This window comes from Aptenodytes patagonicus, chromosome 2, assembly GCF_965638725.1.
Source record: "Aptenodytes patagonicus chromosome 2, bAptPat1.pri.cur, whole genome shotgun sequence".
NCBI classification, from domain to species: Eukaryota; Metazoa; Chordata; class Aves; order Sphenisciformes; family Spheniscidae; genus Aptenodytes; species Aptenodytes patagonicus.
Genome location: NC_134950.1, coordinates 113,125,147 through 113,144,233, shown reverse-complemented (window position 1 = coordinate 113,144,233; position 19,087 = coordinate 113,125,147). Strand labels below are relative to the sequence as shown.

The 19,087-nt window shown below is 42.4% G+C and overlaps 1 protein-coding gene across 5 annotated transcripts in view; it reads left to right on the top strand.

Moving 5' to 3' along the window:
• The window catches only part of HECW1 (HECT, C2 and WW domain containing E3 ubiquitin protein ligase 1), a 271,819-nt gene that overhangs the window by 101,896 nt on the left and 150,836 nt on the right, over positions 1 to 19,087 (top strand). For all 5 annotated transcript variants that reach the window (XM_076330766.1, XM_076330763.1, XM_076330764.1 and 2 more), the window contains one exon: positions 264 to 371. In XM_076330766.1, the coding sequence (XP_076186881.1) occupies positions 264 to 371 (108 nt within the window). The remainder of the gene's footprint in view (positions 1 to 263; positions 372 to 19,087) is intronic.

Here is a 19,087-nt window from a genome sequence, read left to right as displayed (position 1 = left end):
TAAGCTAGATGTTCTCATTTTTTGAGAATTTTGTAGGGATGTATTTTTTAAAATTACATTTCAGGAAAAGCTGTCATTTTTAAGAGGAGCTGCACTTTTAAAAAATATAAATGAGTGGAAAAGCTAATTTCTCAACATGTGGTGCCAAGCTGTCTAGCAGCTCTAGTATATTCTGTCGACACAAAGCTGTATTTTTAGCCTGACTCTCTGCTATGCATGTTGTCATAACAGGTGCTTGATGAGACCATTTTCTTTGTTTATAGATGAGGTCTTGTCCGAAAACTTTTTGGACTACAAGAACCGTGGCGTCAATGGCTCTCACCGTGGTCAGATTATCTGGAAGATTGATGCCAGCTCTTACTTTGTGGAGCGTAAGTATTTTTCCAATCCTCCTACAGTATAATTCATTCACTGCAGAAAGATAATTGAGCTGCTTAAGTTGTTCTTATGATGTTTTTATGCCCAATATGTCCTTTAGGAAAGGCCAAAAATGTTAACAAAATCTTTGAATGTATTGAGAGGAATTGAAACATTTTGTGGAGTAGAAAACCACAGTTTCTGCAAGCAAATAAATCTTGTAGACATTGATTTATTTACATATCATTTTTTATACAGTTATGAATAAGTGTTTTAATCCATTTGTTATTTGGACTATATCATTAGTAATGAGCTGCATTAACTTTAATATGGTATTAAGGAAAAGAGGAACTCAGGGGCATAATCTCACTCCAGGAAGATTCACACTGACTTTTAATTGGAAAACTTCATGGTGCATCTGGCTTACACCAGATTCAGGTGTATTTGGAGGTAAAAAGGGTCAAGTTCTGATCATCATCTAGACCAATAAAAGTATAACAATATGTAGTTGCCGTAAGGTACACTGATTTCAAATTGTTCTTCATCATTCATATGTTACCCAGGGCATCTGATGCAATGCAGTGTAACTCTTTTCCACCCCATTAGCAATTAAAATACAGAAACACTGAATTTGCTTCTGCAAAGTACTTGCACAGCAATTTCACATTTCCATGCTTGGCTGTCCCACATCCCTGACCAAAGTGAACCTTGACCATTCAAGTCCTTCCTCTTTTCAAAGAGTTACTATGTGCTAGCGTAAATGGAATTCATGGTCGTCTTTAGAGAACAGAAATAGGGTACTCAAAAGACTGGACTGAGATCTATAGTGAAACATCTGTGGTGAAAGAGCTACATGTATCCTTAAGGAGGAGTTAAGCGTGAAAAAGCCTAGCATGCAACAATTTGTTTTTCAATTCTACTGAATGTTCCCAATGATCTACCTTAGCCTGCTGGGCAAAATTCAGAAGTTTTGTAAAAGCATATATAAATTGCATGACAGTTAGGGTATATTTGTTTAAGACTGTCTGAATTTGAGAGCAATCAAGTGAATCTTTGATATAACTAAATTCTAAAGGATTTGGAAAGGATGAGAGTTATACTTGATTAGATGAATCTATGACTTTGACCTTAAGTATCTGGTATCGGCAAGGATGCTATGTGCAGACATTTTATGTATACTCAGTCCTAGAAACAAGTTATCTCTTTTCAGTATGAAGCGTTGCTGATGGCCTGTAATTCCGAGTGTTGAGAATGTTGTTCTAAAGAATTAAGGGAGCTTCTGAAATGTCTACAGGACATACAGGATGCTTATATCCTGTGTTTTGAAAAATACATTTATGGAAAATTGTTTAATATGTAAGAACATGAGTTTTAGTTATCCTGGTTTTGCGGCAGAAATACATTACAGGTTCTAAACTTTAAAGCAGACTCTAATTTGCAGCTGCTTCTTTGAGCTGTGGTTACTAATCTGTGAGACTGATCATGCTTTCTTTTAGCTGTTAGTGTGGGACGGAGATCTAAAATCCCAGAACTGGGCTTTGAAGAGGCCTTAGTACCTTGGTTTATTGAGGAAGAGTGGAAGTGGGACCGGGCTGCTGGTAGCTTTCCTGCCTAATCCACAACAGAAAAGAAAGAGGCAATGTGAGAAATGCTTAGGAGAAAGCCTCTTCAGGTGGGCCATGTTTCATTAAGGGCTCAACTGCACAATGATTTATGTCAGCTTATTAAGTTGTCCCCATTAGCTGAGACATAGTAGCTGTTGTTAATTGATTGCATGTATGTTCTTCACTTGCCCTACTGTAAGAAAATGCAGCTTAGCATAACCATCCTTCACTGATGCTTAAAACTAAGTCGTACTACACTGTAGTTGGGCAGCCCATGCTTCATGAGTTGCTGCTTCTTGGTAATTTGTTATGCTGCTATCATTAGTTTGTGAATCTCAGTCCTGAGATTATGTACCAGTGCACTCATCAAGGACAAATCATTGCCCTGTCCAGAATTAAAATAGGAGAAAATGAAGTAGGCAGTAGTAAATAACAGCATATATGGATACTTAGAGCCACTTGACTACTGAAGTGGGAAGTTAAAGCAGTGAAAAATGTTATGTATGTGAATTTTATATATCTAAAAATATTTGACTGTTCCTACTCATTGTTGAGATGTCTACATGAAAGTACACAGCTTTGTAGTTGATTAAATGTCACGTTAAAAACTGCAGTGTCTGAAAACCTTGTGTATTTTCTATCCAAAGAGGACAGTGAAAACCACCTTCCTTCAGACTTTCATTTTTTGGACAGAGATCACATCTTCCTTTTATGTTGCATAGCACACAATACGGTGACATTTGCAGGAATCTGAAAGATACTGGTCATCAAAATCAAACTCACCTAAGAAATCTATTTTCTTTTTCTTGCCATTCACTACAGACCTGAGAGAACCTGGAGGACAGGGCAAGGGTTCAGTGGTAATGTGGTATAAGAATTGCCATGTTGGTCCAAAGTTAACCTGACCTGGTGGTTAACCTAACCTCCAAAAATGGCCAATAGTTTAGAGTTGAGGAGGGTATAAAGGTAAGCAAGTGTTAGTGAGTCTTCTAGCTGGAGTGTTCTTAGCTTCTGTTAATCTGTAGCTCAGGCACTTCCCAAGATGGTAGTGTTTTTATTTAGTGGTTGTCAAGGCATATAGTAGGTAGCTAAGATGTGGTAATTTATTTTCAAGGTATCTGTATTGTTTTTCTAAGCATTATGTTATACTTCCCTTAACTTGCTTTTGATTGGAGTCTTGCTGATTATAGCATTAATTCTCTATAGAACAAAGTAGCTCACTTGCGAAGGCAGCCCTTAATTTCTGCTTTTGCTTTTCCTGTAACTATCTGTACCTTGGTATCTGTTCACCACATGAGTCAATATTGGTAATTTATCAACCACACAGTGCTTCAGAAAATGTTATGGTATACGCTGCAGTGTTTGGCCCATCGTAGCTGGCAGGAGCCACGATAAAGGGGAAATCACAGTATAGTCAAATAAAGAATCAGCCTTACATAGAGAATTTAAAGTTCCCAAGAATTTAAGGCAATCCACGCAGACTAGTTTGGTTCCTGTTCTTGAAATGTATAAAGGTTTAACACTTTTGGTGGTGCTATTGTGTGAGGTAAAATAGGTTTATTATCAGGGTGACCATGGGGATCATCCTGTCCAACTTCAGAAGTCAGTGTTTCTTTTGCCAATGGTTAGACTTTAGGATTCCTCATGGTGTGTTTTGTACTACATTTAAGGAAATTACCGTTATGCTGTGATCAGCCAGCCACTTAACATAAAGAGCTTAAAAAGACATTTTTGAACTTTTTTTTTGTTAAAAAGCAATATGAGGGAACTTGAAAAATCAAAGGTATTAAACATTGGCTGATTTGTAACAGTGAAATTCCCATTAATCTGAAAAAAGAAGTGTTAGGAATGAGGTCAAGTAAATAGCGAGTTATTACTCATTTTCTATATTTTGAATCTGGAGGCATATATAATGTGTTTGGGAGTATTTTGTTCAAAAGCCTTAATGTTCCCCATTTAGTTATCCTTTCTTTCCTGCATTTTTGAAAATTAACAAACAAATTAAGTATGACACTAACTATGTAACCTGTAGTCCTTATACATAAAACCACTGTTTAGGTACTTAACAGAATACTGACATCTAATCACTGTAGATAGTAATTTGTATGCAACGATCTGGGACCTGGAATAGAAGTGAGTAAAGGCAAAAATGGCTGGAAGTTACTTTGTGGTGGCAGATTATCACAAGAGAAATCTTTTATCGGATGCAGTTGTAATGATAATTACTGGCAAAAAACATCAACCTGGAGGACCATACTAGACAGAAATTGTGCACATGCTGCCACTATGGGCAGAAGAAACTAACAATATTGTGAGAGATTTGTAGAAGTGCATCAGGAGCGGAGAACACAAAGGAAAGCATGGCAAGAAATTGAAACCGTTTTTTAACTGCACTTTTTGTACTTTTATAAAACTGAAATTCTGCCACTTCAGATGCTTCTCTGTTTAAGCTATACTTTCACAGTATTCTCAGTGGATTGCCCAGTCTGAGTCATTAAGGGTTACTTTTTCAGGTATATTTAAGATCTTACTAGGTTAAGAAGATGCTTTTTGTGTGGTAGGTCAATGACAATGCAAAATAGTTTTCTTTTTGGAACATGCTTCTATGTTTTGGGGGTATTTGGGCAAAATACATAAATTTGCTGATAGCCTGGTTTAAGACCGTCTAGAGAGCCCTATCACTTTTCAAAACAGGTAATTTCTTAACATGTACCCATACGGCATTTTCAGATACCACAGATGTTTAAAGTTTGTGTTTGTTTTAGTGATTTACTTTTTCACCTTGAACTAAGATCTTTTCCAGAGAAGCGCGTGCCTTTCCGCTTTGCATATCACAAACTTGCAACATAATGTTGCCAGACAGATATGTAATTGGTGTGAGCCAGAGAGGGAATTGCTTCCAAATTACAGCACGAATGCCTGCAGAACAGAACTCCTCTCCTATTAATACCCAGCAAACAAAAAGCCTTAACAGCTGCAGAGGCAATGTTGCACTACGGCCAGTTTTGCATTTCTGCAGAAGTCTAGCAATTTGGGGTTTTATGACAGCCAGTGATAAACAGTAACCATCCACTGTAACCATGAAATGGTTGGGGTTTGGGGAGAGGAAGGAGGAGGGGAAAAGAGGCTACATACCACTAGGGATATATCCTTTGTGTTAAGGCTTGGAGGGCACTGCAGTGAAAGAACCAGCCTATAATGGGTTTTCCAGGAAAGTAAACGTGCTCTGCCTCACTGCAATTTCTGGCACACTGTTTTTTGGCTTATACAGCGTAGAATCATTAAGGTTGGAAAAGACCATTGAGTCCAACCATCAACCCAATGCCACCATGTCCACTAAATTGTGTCCCTAAGTGCCGCATCTACACAAAGAGAGAGTGTGCAAGAGACCATTTCACTGAAGTGCAATGCAGCGTTGTCCCGTAAGCACAGTATCAAACTAGCATATCCTTAAAATGATGAGAAAAGTTTTAACACTATCCAGAATTGCACTGAAGACAGCCAAATACCTAGGACCCCTGTTAATCTACTGGCCTTTCTGTAGATTGTTTTACTACCTGGCAACTAAGAAAACCATTTCCAAGTGTAACCAGTCATCTGTGTGGCACTTTTATGCGGAAGCTTATACAGCAGTTGTTTGTTTAAATTTGTTACTGTTGTTGCTGCTGCATTTTTACTAATAGCAGAGATGGATGATAGGCCTTGCAGAGAGCAGAAATTATTTATTCCTATTGACTAGCAAGGAAATAATGGTAAAAAAACCATGCGACTAAAGTCAGAGGTGTCAGAAATCCTGGTATGTCTGCAGGTAGAAAGCATATGTTCTAGGTCACGGTCAATATATGCCATATGTGTGTGTTTAAAGAATATGTACAGAAATGTCCCCAAAACTGAAACAATCAGCCCTTTTGTCTGGGGCTCTCTCTAGAAAATATATCTTTTGCATTGCTTTAGGAAGCCAATACAAAGGCCACTTTCAAAGTATGAATAACTGAAGGATGTTGTAGCTTCAAATGTTTCCAAATAAATGAGGCACAGTCATATCAACAAAAGCTTTAACAAAGCTGGAGTATTTGCAAAGTTGTCCTTTCTCTGGACAGGCTGACAAGTCCAGCCCACTAAAATAACTTCCTGTCTCCATTTTCATCACCCCAATGTCTCTCAAATCACATGCGCTTCACTTTATGAAAAAGTGTATCAGGGGAGAAATTAGAGATAAGGCTGTTGAAGTCCATCCTGCTATACCTTTGAGCAAATTAGAATATGCTGCATGACTTTAACCTTCAGGAGTCCACAGATGGTAAAAACTGGAGCAACACAGAAGCATCTTCAACAGTGTGAATACTATTTAGCAGAATGGTTAAAGGTGTCAGAAAAAACAGATACAAAGCAATAAGAGAGACTTGTACCCCAAAACGTGCATCTACTGCTTGTCTCTCTCCCAGGGAAGACATACCATAGTTTTGAGGTTCTTTCTCTTCATCTCCTTGCACATGTAGTAGTCTTAATTGATGCTGTTTGGTTATCTTCCACCCTACACACAATTTTTAAATTCCTCCTTTTCCTCAGCCTGGTACCCTTATAGTAGTTTAATATTAATATTTGAGTCAGGCTTAGCTTTGGAAAGAGGAGCACAGTCGGAGCCCTGATGAAGGCATTTCCCAGTTCAGGGCTGTTGAGGTTCTTCAAGAACCCTTTGCTTTGGATCCTTTGATCAGCCCTTTAATCTTCGCTGTTGTTGCATTTCCTGTTAGTTTTTCTCTTACAAAGTCTTTTTGTGCTGGGATTGTAGGCAGCAACTTAAAAATGGAAATGTAGGTCAATCCACACAAGACGTTAGACAGCTATTTCTCAGCTTCCTGTATGGTTGCACTGTAGTAGCTTAACTGAGAGACTTGTCTGCGAATCAAATTTTTCTCTTTCTCTCCCTTTCCATAACTTGTTTTGACACTTGTGGACATATTTTGTTTGTACTGTGGAGATCAGGGCTGTTTGTTTATTCGTTCCCATGCAGGGAAGAAGATGCTTGTGTTTGCAGCATGTGTGCTTGGTGACACCATGCTGGGACAGCCTGGCTGGTCCCCATGCTACCTGCTCTCTGTTTTTCATGGCAGCACTTAAAGAAATCACAAAATCTCTGCTTGTACAAAGCTGAGATTGAAGTGAGAGCTCTGATAGGTTGGTAATAGGAGTTTCAGAAAGCTCTCTCAAGGTGAACTGGAAAGCTTTAAATGAGAAATAATGCCTGATCTTAGGCACGCTGAAGTCAGAGTAAGTCTTTCTTCAGTAAGCTATAGTTCCCAGTCATGGAGACCACAGCTTATATGGTCTCTTATCTCAGCTACTTAACTCTAAACAAGCATAGACATTGTATCAATGCATCAGAGACTGGACATCACCTAATTCCCAAAGCAGTGGTCAAGAAGCTGTGGTAACAGTTAACTGAAGTTTTAGTGCTAATTACACTGAGCCTTGGGGCATTTGGGACCTGGTTTGGATGCACAGATATATTCTTGTTTGTTAACTTTCAAATTTTTATTAGTTGCTTTTTTTTATTACAGTAGTGTCTAGTGTCTCCTGCGAAGAGTAGATCTTCTTTTCTATGTACTAAGATAGTTTCTATTCTAAAGAGCTAAGGCCAGATTTTTAAAGGTATTAGTTCAATGCAAATGTTTGAGAGTTAGGCTTCAAAGCTGAGATAGGGAAGATAGATTAAAAGGTGAGATGTGGAAACAGAGGCACAGAGTGAAGAAGTGACTTGCCAATGCATGGGTACAACTGCAGATAAGACTTCAGTTTCCATACTCCCTGCTTAGTGTCTCATCTGGTAATTTTAGGCCACCTCTAGTCTGCAATCTGAACTATTGGGAATTACTTAAAAATTGTACCCTGAAAATAAATGTGCCCTGCTGCATGGTATGTGCCTCTTCCTTTTGTTCTTTAAGGAACGGTTTCTGAAAGCTCTTCTGCTGGAAAGAGGGAAGAGGTTTGTGTAGGGCTGTTATGGCTTTATCAAGTTGGAGTGGGCCTCAGAAAAGGTGGTAATGAAGGAACCAGGATTTTTCCTCTCTTTTCTGTTCCATTTTTTATTTTTAAGCCAGCTGTGGGTGTGCTGGATCTGCTTGCTGTTTTTTTCCCAGACATTGTCAGGTTGAGGGACAGCAGTAACTTTCCTTGCAGTCTAACAGCCCGACTCTTGCCTGGCTGATCCTCTACCTAGGAAAGACAAAGATTTGTGGAGTCATCTTACTGGCTGAACATAAGACATGCAACTGGTTCCAGCCTTGTTGTTTCCCTGCAGCTAGGCCTGTTTCCCATGTGGAGACAGAAGGGCACTGTTGTGCCAGTGCTGCTGGGTGACCCCGTGTTCTGGACACACAGACCATAGAGTCAACCCCCAGCTTTGCCTGGTGTCTTGTGTCCTAGAGTGGCAGAAGAGTGCAGCCTGGTGAGGATGCCCGGCCCCCAGGTCCACTGCAAGCTAGTGCCAAGTGGTACCTGAGGCACCAGGTATGCCTCCTGTTGTGAGATGCAACACCATGTGATTTTGTATCTTGGGAAGAAGATGCTTGACAAGGGGGGGGAAAAAAAATCACAGCGTGTTCCTGTTCTGTTCTCCTTCATTTATCACATTGTTTTCTTCATCCCCATTACTGTTTTTTCTTGCACATATCCGCTCAGTCCCTAATTTGACTAATTCTCCTAACTTGGGAGATTTGGGAGGACACAGAAAATTGTGACTTTTTTGGGGGACACTGGCCTTTTCAGGCTTGTTTGATCTTAAGGTAAGGGGAAAGTTGACAGAGTTTACTTTCCAAGCAGGAGCTTGTGGCTTAACACCCTTTACAAGAAACAAGTAAGGACTGGGGAGCAGCCAGTAGTGCTGCCACTGCCAGGAGGTTGAAAAGAGGCTATGTGGTCCTTACAGCAGTTCCTGCTTGAATTTCTCATCTAACCTAGTGTTTGACAAATGCATAAACAGATACCTATTGTTTTGCTGCTTTGAAATTTGGATGTTAGTATTCTGCACAATGGGTGCTGAAGTCACATAATTTATTTTAATGGATCAGTATAACTTAAATAATCATAGAACAGTTTGGGTTGGAACGGACCTCTAAAGGTCGTGTAGTCCAACCCCCCTGCCATGGGCAGGGACATCTTGAACTAAATCAGGTTGCTCAGAGCCCCGTCCAACCTGACCTTGAATGTTACCAGGGATGGGGCATCCACCACCTCTCTGGGCAATCTGTTCCAGTGCTTCACTACCCTCAGCGTGAAAAATTTCTTCCTCATATCTAGTCTAAATCTACACCCCCTTTAGTTTAAAGCCATTCCCCCTTATCCTGTCGCAACAGGCCCTGCTAAAAAGTTTGCTGCCATATTTTTTATAAGCCCCCTTGAAGTACTGATAGGCTGCAATGAGGTCTCCCCGAAGCCTTCTCTTCTCTAGGCTGAACAATCCCAACTCTCTCAGCCTTTCTTCATAGGAGAGGTGTTCCAGCCCCCTGATCGTTTTCATGGCCCTCTTCTGGACCTGCTCCAACAGGTCCATGTCTGTCTTATGCTGAGGGCTCCAGAGCTGGACGCAGTACTCCAGGTGGGGTCTCCTCAGAGCAGAGTAGAGGGGCAGAACCACCTCCCTTGACCTGCTGGCCACGCTTCTTTTGATGCAGCCCAGGATACGATTGGCCTTCTGGGCTGCGAGCGCCCATTGCTGGCTCATGTCCAGCTTTTCATCCACCAGTACCCCAGGTCCTTCTCAGCAGGGCTGCTCTCAATCCCTTCATCCCCCAGCCTGTATTGATACCAGGGGTTGCCCCGACCCAGGTGCAGGACCTTGCACTTGGCCTTGTTAAACCTCATGAGGTTCACACAGGCCCACTTCTCAAGCTTGTCCAGGTCCCTCTGGATGGCATCCCATCCCTCTGGCCTGTCAACCGCACCACTCAGCTTGGTGTCATCTGCAAACTTGCTGAGGGTGCACTCGATCCCACTGTCTATGTCACTGAGGAAGATATTAAACAGTACCGATCCCAATACGGACCCTTGCGGGACGCCACTCGTCAGCAACCTCCATCTGGACATTGAGCTGTTGACCGCTACCCTCTGGATGTGACCATCCAGCCAATTCCTTATCTACCGAATAGTCTGTCCATCAAATCCATACCTCTCCAGTTTAGAGAGAAGGATGTTGTGGGGGACTGTGTCAAAGGCCTTACAGAGGTCCAGATAGACGACATCTGTAGCCCTTCCCATGTCCCCTGATGTAGTCACTCCATCATAGAAGGCCACTAGGTTAGTCAGGCAGGACTTGCCCTTGGTGAAGCCATGCTGCCTGTCTCGAATCACCTCCCTGTCCTCCATGTGCCTTAGCATAGCTTCCAGGAGGATCTGTTCCATGATCTTCCCAGGCACAGACATGAGACTGACTGGCCTGTAGTTCCCCGGGTCTTCCTTTTTTCTCTTTTTAAAAATGGGGGTTGTGTTTCCCCTTTTCCAGTCAGTGGGAACTTCACCAGTCTGCCACAACTTCCCAAATACGATGGATAGTGGCTTAGCAACTTCATCCGCCAGTTCCCTCAGGACCCGCGGATGGATCTCATCAGGTCCCATGGACTTTTGCACCTTCAGGTGCCTTAGATGGTCTTGAACCTGATGTTCTCCCACAGCGGGTGGCTCTTCATTCTCCCAGTCCCCGCCTTTGCCTTCTGCGGCTTGGGCAGTGAGGCTCGAGCACTTGCCGGTGAAGACTGAGGCAAAAAAGTCATTGAGTACCTCCGCCTTCTCTGTGTCCCAGGTAGCCGGGTCTCCCGTTTTGTTCTGGAGAGGGCCCACATTTTCCCTCGTCTCCCTCTTATCCCCGAGGTACCTATAGAATCTTTTCTTGTTGTCCTTGATGTCCCTGGCCGGATTTAATTCTATCAGGGCTTTCCTAACCTGATCCCTGGCTGCTTTGACAATTTCTCCGTATTCCTCCCAGGCTACCTGTCCTTGCTTCCACCCTCTGTAGGCTTCCTTTTTGTGTTTGAGTTTGTCCAGGAGCTCCCTGTTCATCCATGGAGGCCTCCTGGTGTTCTTGCCTGACTTCCTCTTTGTTGGGATGCATCGCTCCTGAGCTTGAAGGAGGTGATCCTTGAATATTACCCAGCTTTCTTGGGCCCCTCTTCCCTCCAGGGCTTTGTCCCATGGCACTCTACCAAGCAGATCCCTGAAGAGGCCAAAGTCCGCTCTCCTGAAGTCCAGGGTAGTGAGCTTGCTGTGTACCCCCCTTGCTGCCCTAAGGATCTTGAACTCCACCTTTTTGTGGTCCCTGCAGCCCAGGCTGCCCTTGAGCTTCACATTCCCCACCAGCCCCTCCTTGTTGGTGAGAACAAGGTCCAGCATAGCACCTCTCCTCGTTGGTTCCTCTATCCCTTGGAGAAGGAAGTAATCATCGACGCATTCCAGCAACCTCCCTGATTGCTTATGCCCTGCCGTGTTGTCCCTCCAACAGATGTCGGGGTGGTTGAAGTCCCCCATGAGGACCAGGGCTTGTGAGCGTGAGGCTGCTCCTATCTGTCTATAGAGGGCCTCATCCGCTTGGTCTTCCTGGTCAGGTGGCCTGTAGCAGACCCCCACTGTAATGTCACCTGTCCCTGCCTTCCCTTTAATTCTGACCCATAAGCTCTCAGTCAGCTCCTCATCCATTCCCAGGCAGAGCTCCATGCCCTCCAGCTGGTCATTGACATAGAGGGCGACACCCCCTCCTCGTCTCCCCTGCCTGTCCTTCCTAAAGAGCCTGTATCCCTCCATCCCAACACTCCAATCATAGGAGCCATCCCACCATGTCTCTGTGATGCCAATAAGGTTGTAGCCCTGCAGGCGTGCGCACGTCTCTAACTCCTCTTGTTTATTCCCCATGCTACGTGCGTTTGCATAGAGGCATTGAAGTTGGGCCCCCGATGAAGCTGTCTTACTGGCTGGAGTTCCTTTGTGCTGCTCTTCAGGCGCTCTCCTGCTGACCTGTGATCCTTCTCCAGGCTCTGGGTAGCTATTGCTGGCCCTGGCATCAAACTGGTAGGAGTGGGATGGACTGAGGTTCCCCTCCCCCAACATCTCTAGTTTAAAGCCCTCTTCACCAGCTTGGCAAGCCTATGACTGAAGATGCTCTTCCCCTCCTCTGACAGATGGACCCCATCAGCCCCCAGTAGACCAGGTTTCTCAAAGCGAGTCCCATGGTCTAAGTAGCCAAACCCCTGGCCGTGGCACCAGTCCCGTAACCATTTGTTGGCTCGCCAGATTCGACTGGCCCTTTCAAACCACTTCCCTTTGACCAGCAGGATTGATGAAAAAACTACCTGCGCTCCCGAGTCCCTTACCAGCGCTCCCAGGGCTCTGTAGTCCTTCTTGGTAGTCCTCAGACTGCTCTTGGCTGTGTCACTGGTGCCCATGTGAAACAGCAGCAGTGGATAATATAGTCAGTGGACTGTACGAGGCTTGGTAGCCTCTTGGTGACATAATGTTGTTTTGCGATTGATAATCTTTCTGCTATTGACAGTAGGAGATTACAGTGTCATTTTTGACTCTCAAATCAGTTAGTCTTTGCCACTGTTAAATGCTTTTGGAAAGTTTGTTTTAGATGATGCTGTCTAGGGGTTTGGTGGAATTGCTCTGTAAGATAGATCCCCTCCTTGCTCCGTTGCCCAGGGGCCCCTGTGCTTTCCCTTAGATACTTCTATTGGGCATGTTTCTGAAGCTGCTGCAAGCCAGGTTAGTCCCCACTGAGTTCAGTAAGAATTGCTTGCATGCAGCCCCTGCGTGCCATCAGGCCCAGCACCTTTCATGTACAACCATGTACAGAGTGCCCAGGTGCAGACTTTGGCCCAAGTGGTTTTATCTTTGTAGAAAAACAGAAGACAAATGCAGTGGAAATGGGAAGCAGCTGTGATTGGAAGGGTATCAGCACATGCATCAAAAGGTCATATTTACTCCAAAAGAGCAGTAAGGTACTGAGCCTTGTTTTAGTTATTTTCTTACTAAATAAAAAAAAGTACTGCATTCATGTTTTTATAATTAAGGATATAAGTTCAACTCAACTCAGGAGACAAGGAGGCTGTCTTTTCAGTGTCAGATCTCAGCACCATCAAATTTGAACATTTCTGATGATGGAGGGGATAGGGTCCCCGAGGACATGGGTCTCTGAGCAAAGGCTAAGTTGCATCAAGGGCTTGCCTGGCAGAGAGCAAACTCAGCAGGAGGTTTATTGACCAAGCCCGTCACTAGTTTAAAGGTCCTAAAGAATAGATCAGTGTCAATAGCTTACCCCTTCTAATGTTGGAGAATTTTATGGATTTTTTTGTAAACCTGTTAAAGCATAGTGTGCAAGTAACTACTCAAAACAGAACTCGGAGCATATGTATTAAAGATAACATTTTTCTTAGTTTATGGAGGCAGTGAGTTTGCTTCACATCTAAAAGAAAGGCTCTTTTACACCTCTCTGCAGTAGTGAAGCATCTGAAGGGCTCTTCTTAGGTGTCCAACATGGCACAGGAAAATCTCAGTATAAAGGGGGATAAATCCTTTCACGTAATACAGAAGTTTGGTTGTAACCCTGCTATGTCATTGTCTGGTTTCGGCCAGCCACTCCGTGTCTCGTGCCTTGTAGTGGTTATGGCAACATTTATCCAACTCATACAATGGTGTTTGGAGAATTTTGTTAAACAGAAAAACTTATTTGACCTTCCATGAGGAAGGCAGAATTATATCTGTGGTATAGTGCTGTAGTGACTCATCCTGTTTCTGAAAAAGTGCACATATGATGCAGGAAGCCTTTTTATAACTGGCTTTTCTTGCTAACTAGCTAGTAAATCTCACCCTGTTGTCATCTTGCTCCTGGTCCAGGGTCTCCTGCTATAGGACTGCCAGATGTCAAGAACACTATTTATATCCGGAATAGAGAGCAGGAGGTCAGCAGGGATGAATTACTGTCTTCCTGCAGGGTTCAAACACTTTTGCCCAGCAGAACTATCTTTCTGCAAGGTCTTTGATAGTGGTAATAGGATCTTGAGAGCCTCAGATGAAGTGTTTTATACTTCCAAGCTATCCTCCAACCCTTTCAATACTTTAGATGTTCACTTTACCTCATTAGTAGCAGGTATAATTTCCTCCCATATCTTAGTGCTAATAGCTTTTTATAAATAAAAAAACCCCAAACAACCTTGAAATAGATACTTTTGCTGTAATTGTTTATTAATTAAATTTCTGTAATGATGCTTCTTTCTGTCCTTCCCCTTTCATTAAATTATCTATACTAATTTCATTATGCATTCTCTCTTTAAAAGTTGTCCTGCCTGTGGATTTTTTTCCAAGTCTCCTTTACCAAAAGCAGCTGCTACAGTGAGACCTCTAAGAGTAGACAGCAGTGTTTATTCCACGCCCTTTTCCTTGGCCGGAGAGCCTGTGTGCCTGGCAGGTACTTGTTCACTTCTGAAGCGGTAGGAGGCAGAGATGTGGGGAGGTGACGTGTTTACTTACCTGGGGTGAGCTGTCACAGCTCGCTTGCAGCTCTAGACTTGTTCCTGAGAGTAAGAGCTACTGGTCTGATTGCTTCTCGCTCCGGGGCCCTTTTAAGGCAGCTTTCCATGATTAGATTGCGTATGCTGATAATCTTGCTTCCTCTTAGTGGCCCTTCACACTATTAAGAAAGATGAATACGATCTTCCAATAATCTTGGGTTGTCTGGTCCAACCGCCAGCTCAAGGCAGGTCTGGTTAGAGCAGGTTGCTCTAGACCCCGTCTAGTCAAGTTTTGACTATCTTCAAGGATGGAGTTTCCTTCTGGGCAACCTGTTCCAGTGTTTGACTACCCTCATTGTGATTTTTGTTTTCTTACACCTAATCAGAAAATAATAATAATGATGTAACCAAAATGTAAATGTGTCTCAGGCCTCAAATATAAAAGTGGAACAAGTCATCTTTCCTTTTCACAGACGATCTTTCTCTATGCCTCTCAGTTTTGGTTTTTTTCCTGACCCATTTCTTTTGCATGACTGGGATACGTTACAAGTTCAATAATGATTTCCATCCATTGGAAGATCCAAAAAGGAAATGTTAAAGATAATTATTTTTTCCCCTGATATTTTAAAAAAGTTATCTTATCCATTCCTGATATCTTTGTGCATTTTATTTATTTTTTTTAAAGAAAATCATTTATACCATAAGAAACAAAATCCATTTAAATTAGGAAGTGTATTGCTGTTATGTTGCAAGCATGAGATGTAGCTGGGGTTAGAAATAAGATGGGCAATGCACGTGTATCAGAATTTAAGCTGTGGTGGTTGTAACTTGCCAGCAGTGTTCCCCCAGACAGAGATTTCTGAGTGGCAGAAGTACAAAACCAGCAAAGTAGAGAGTGCAAACACAAGGGGAGAAAAAGCACTCAGAATAAATGTGTAATCTTTTTGCAGTAGAGGAGCACCAGGGAGCTTTCCCAGGCAGCTCGTGGGTAAGGGCTCTTAGCTTCCGAGGGTCCCTCTGAGCTCAGCAGGCAGATTCTGGGAAGGGAGACAGCTTTTGGTGCAGCCCATGTCTCGTGGACACCTCTCTCTCTTGCCTCTGGCTTCAAAAATCAGTCTATGCACAGAAAAGTTTCTTAATGCTGCTGTTGTCTAGCACAGGTGTTACAGGTATGTGACTGCAGTTCTGCTTTGCCTTTTCTACTCCATTAAAATAAGCCTATGGTTGGAACACATCAAGGTCTTTCAGGGGCTTGTAGACATTTCAGAGTCTCGGTTTGTCTTCCTACTAACTTGCTGTGTATCCAAGCTGCTGAGCAGCGCTTCCTGAGGGTAAAGTCGCTTTATAACCTGGCAGCTCTGGCTTAGTCCAGAAATACCTGGGAACCCACACAAACTGATGTGTGATTAACCTCCCCAGATTGTCAGGCAACACTTGAACAGCAGATTTACAGTATATTAGATTAGTCTGCTTAATTGCTAGACAAGATTTAAGGATGAAAGAATACATTTCTTTAAAACAGAATACAAGTGCATTATTAAGATTTTGCTTTACAACAAGGAATTCTCCTTAGCTTCTCAGGTATAGTAGCTAACGCTTATTTCTGACTTCTGAACCTCTACAGTCTGTTAGCCTAGAGACCTCCAAGAGGTGCATTTTTCCTGTTCTTATTGATAAAGGTGTTTGCCTGAGGTGCAATGAGCCAGCCTTGCTCACTTATAAAACACTGACTACTTTTTTCTTTTTGGTTTGTCACTGTGGCATCTTGTGGTCATGGGGAGAGACAAAACTATTTCCTTCTGTCCGCTTGCCTAGGATTTCTTGATTTACATTTAAGTTATGTTCTGTAATCAGCATGCTTCTGGATTCAGGCTTTCAAATGTTTTCCTGTTTACAGGATGTTATGGTAAGCTTTGAGCTGCCTGTGAGGAATATTAAACCTACATAGCTAATAGATTCATCGTTTTCCTTTCTGTTTGTGAACTGCATGAAGTCTATACATGGCATGTCACAAAAATGAGAAATTTCGGTACCAGTATACTTTGGCTTTATTCTTTCTTTTCTTCTTTTCCCTGACGACTCTTTAGATTTCGGAGAACCTATCGTGTACCTTTTTTGTATGAAGGTGAGAATGTAAAAGAAAAGTCATGTAGTGACATTTTGGATTGTAGGGGCTCAGTTCAGAGACAGCCATGACAGTCATCTGTGGTGTTTAAGACGATGCTACCTCAGTTAGCTGTCTGTATTGGCTCTCTGCCAGAAGTCATCTCTCACCACCACACCATTTTTGGAGTGACTGTTTGATTACTGGCCTTGTAATCAATTGTAATTACTGGATTGCTTGCTCCAATCCTGGTAGTTTAGATCATCTCCAGGTGCTATTTCTAAAGGCTTCAGCATCCTACTAGGCTAGCTACTGTAAGCAAGCATTTGGTGCTGAATCAGCTCATGTTATCTAGAGACTTCAGATGAAGTCTGTGGGGCTCAGTTGTGGGACCTTAACAGAAAGCATCTGACTTGTGTTTTTTGTTTATTATGTTCTGGTGCAGAGGGAATTTTCATGTGGGTTCATGCTGCTTTTCCATTCTAATTTCTCTTTGACTTTTGAGAGAAAGAAAATGAAACTTAGCCAGGAGAAATCTCAGCTGCAGCTATGTTGATTTCTCTGACCAAAGAGAAGGTGGCAATTCAGCAGATCAACCAGTTTCCCATGATTTCTACCTTACAAAGGCAGAGTATTCATAGGCAGAGTCGATTCAAACTAAAAGCTTAGTTTAAAGCCTTATCCTGGAAACTCATGCCAGCTTTCAACCTTGCTGCGAAAGATGGTCCTTTTTCAAAAAGATTGACAAAAGTCTCAGTACTGTTTGTAAAGTCCCCCTTGTACTCAGTAGTAGAGCGGAGCTCTTACAACTGTAGTGGCCTGCACTGTGCATATTATACTACACTGTCAGTGGTGGTTGTGCCTGGGGAAGGCATGGAGATTAAGCCAGTGTTGATTTGTGTGAAGTGTGTCTTTCAAGAGCTGCGAGCAGCTGTCTGGAGGGGGCTTCCAGTTGTTGTCTAGAACATCTCTTTCAAAAGATCCTGTCTCTGGTTGTATCAGAAACACTTAGCAATGCTCAAAACAGGGAGACGTGTGACAGTGCATGAGTGTAATAATCTACACGATGTCTTTTAGTGGGGTTTGAGCTAATTTGTGTTATGTTGCAACTGGAACAGGCCTAAGAAGGCCATAAATTAAATGGGAGAAGGCACTTGCTCTTGCAGAGCAGCTCTGTGGACAGCAGGATCTGAACTTCTCTAGAACTCAGAGATTGAAATCCTGTCACTGCTGCAGTTGAGAGAACTAGCTGTTAATTTAAACAGGATAAGGATTTCACCCAAGTGTCAGAATTTGCTGTTTTAAAATTATTAACTCTCTCCCTGGTATATGTTCACAGAAAAGCATGAAAATTTGATATAATTCCCTTTTCCTCTTTGCACTTTTACAAGAAGAAAAAGTAACTAAATTGCTTCTGGGATGAAATTTTCTATGGTGGCTTAAGGCCAGTACATGGGTGTCTTGTGACTGAGCTGTGAAACCATGAAAACTGGGTTAATAATGAACCTCCCGATACAGCCTTAACATAGCACTGCTAGCAGGCGCCTCTGTAATTACTGCTTCTCTACAAAGTGTGCTGAGCTTCTACAATGGATTAAAAATCTCATATTGTGCTTTCTTCTGTTAGAAAATGACTCAGTGGAAATCTTTTAAATATATATAATACATGCAAAGATAAAGTTTCTGCCTCTGAACTAGCCCATTTGGTTTTTTTGCAGTTTGGAAAATAAAACCTGGTTTTGCTTTAGCAGGTCTATTTCTTTTACTAAATTTGTTGCATTTGAGATGCAGTGAAATGCTAAGTAATACTTCTGTGACATGCATAAATGATTTAGCTGACCTATGCATGTAATGGGCTGTGGAATATAAATCCAGTTGGTAGTGCATTTAGCAGATTTTTTTTTCTTTACCTGGCTATTTTCAAACAAAGATTGCAGGAGCTTTAGAAATATTTTGGAGAAGGGCAGCAGGACTGAGTGACGTGGGTGTGAAAGGAACAGATTACAGCTGAGGAAACTATTTCTTTTGGAAGGAAAATGAGAAGAGGTGGGTGCGGTCTGTGTCCACCGAAACCAGTGGAAGCTTTTCTGTTGGCTTTAATGAGATGAATCAGACTTTTGACAGCTAGTGTGGAAAAGAGGCATCTAGTCTAGATGTTGGAAAATATTTAAAAGGATAAATTAAACACAAAATTTGTAAGCAGTTTTTGTTGTGCCTTGGACTAAAAGTTACTTAGTCCTTCAAAACACTTTCATTTTAGAAGCCACGACTTGTCAAGGCTGACGTAAGGATTCCTGCGTGTTGGCAGCTGACTCAAAGTAGTATCTGCCAGGCCTCTCAGGTCATGACAGTCACATTATGGTAGGTATATTCTCCAAGTCAGCAAGGAGGTGGAAAAATGAACCATCAAAACTATAAAACAACAATACTGGAAATACATTTACCCCTTTGGAGTCTTAGTGTGGCACTTGGCAGTTGGATGTCAGAAGTCTCTCAATTGCTAGCCCTTGTTCTCGTGGGGGACTTCA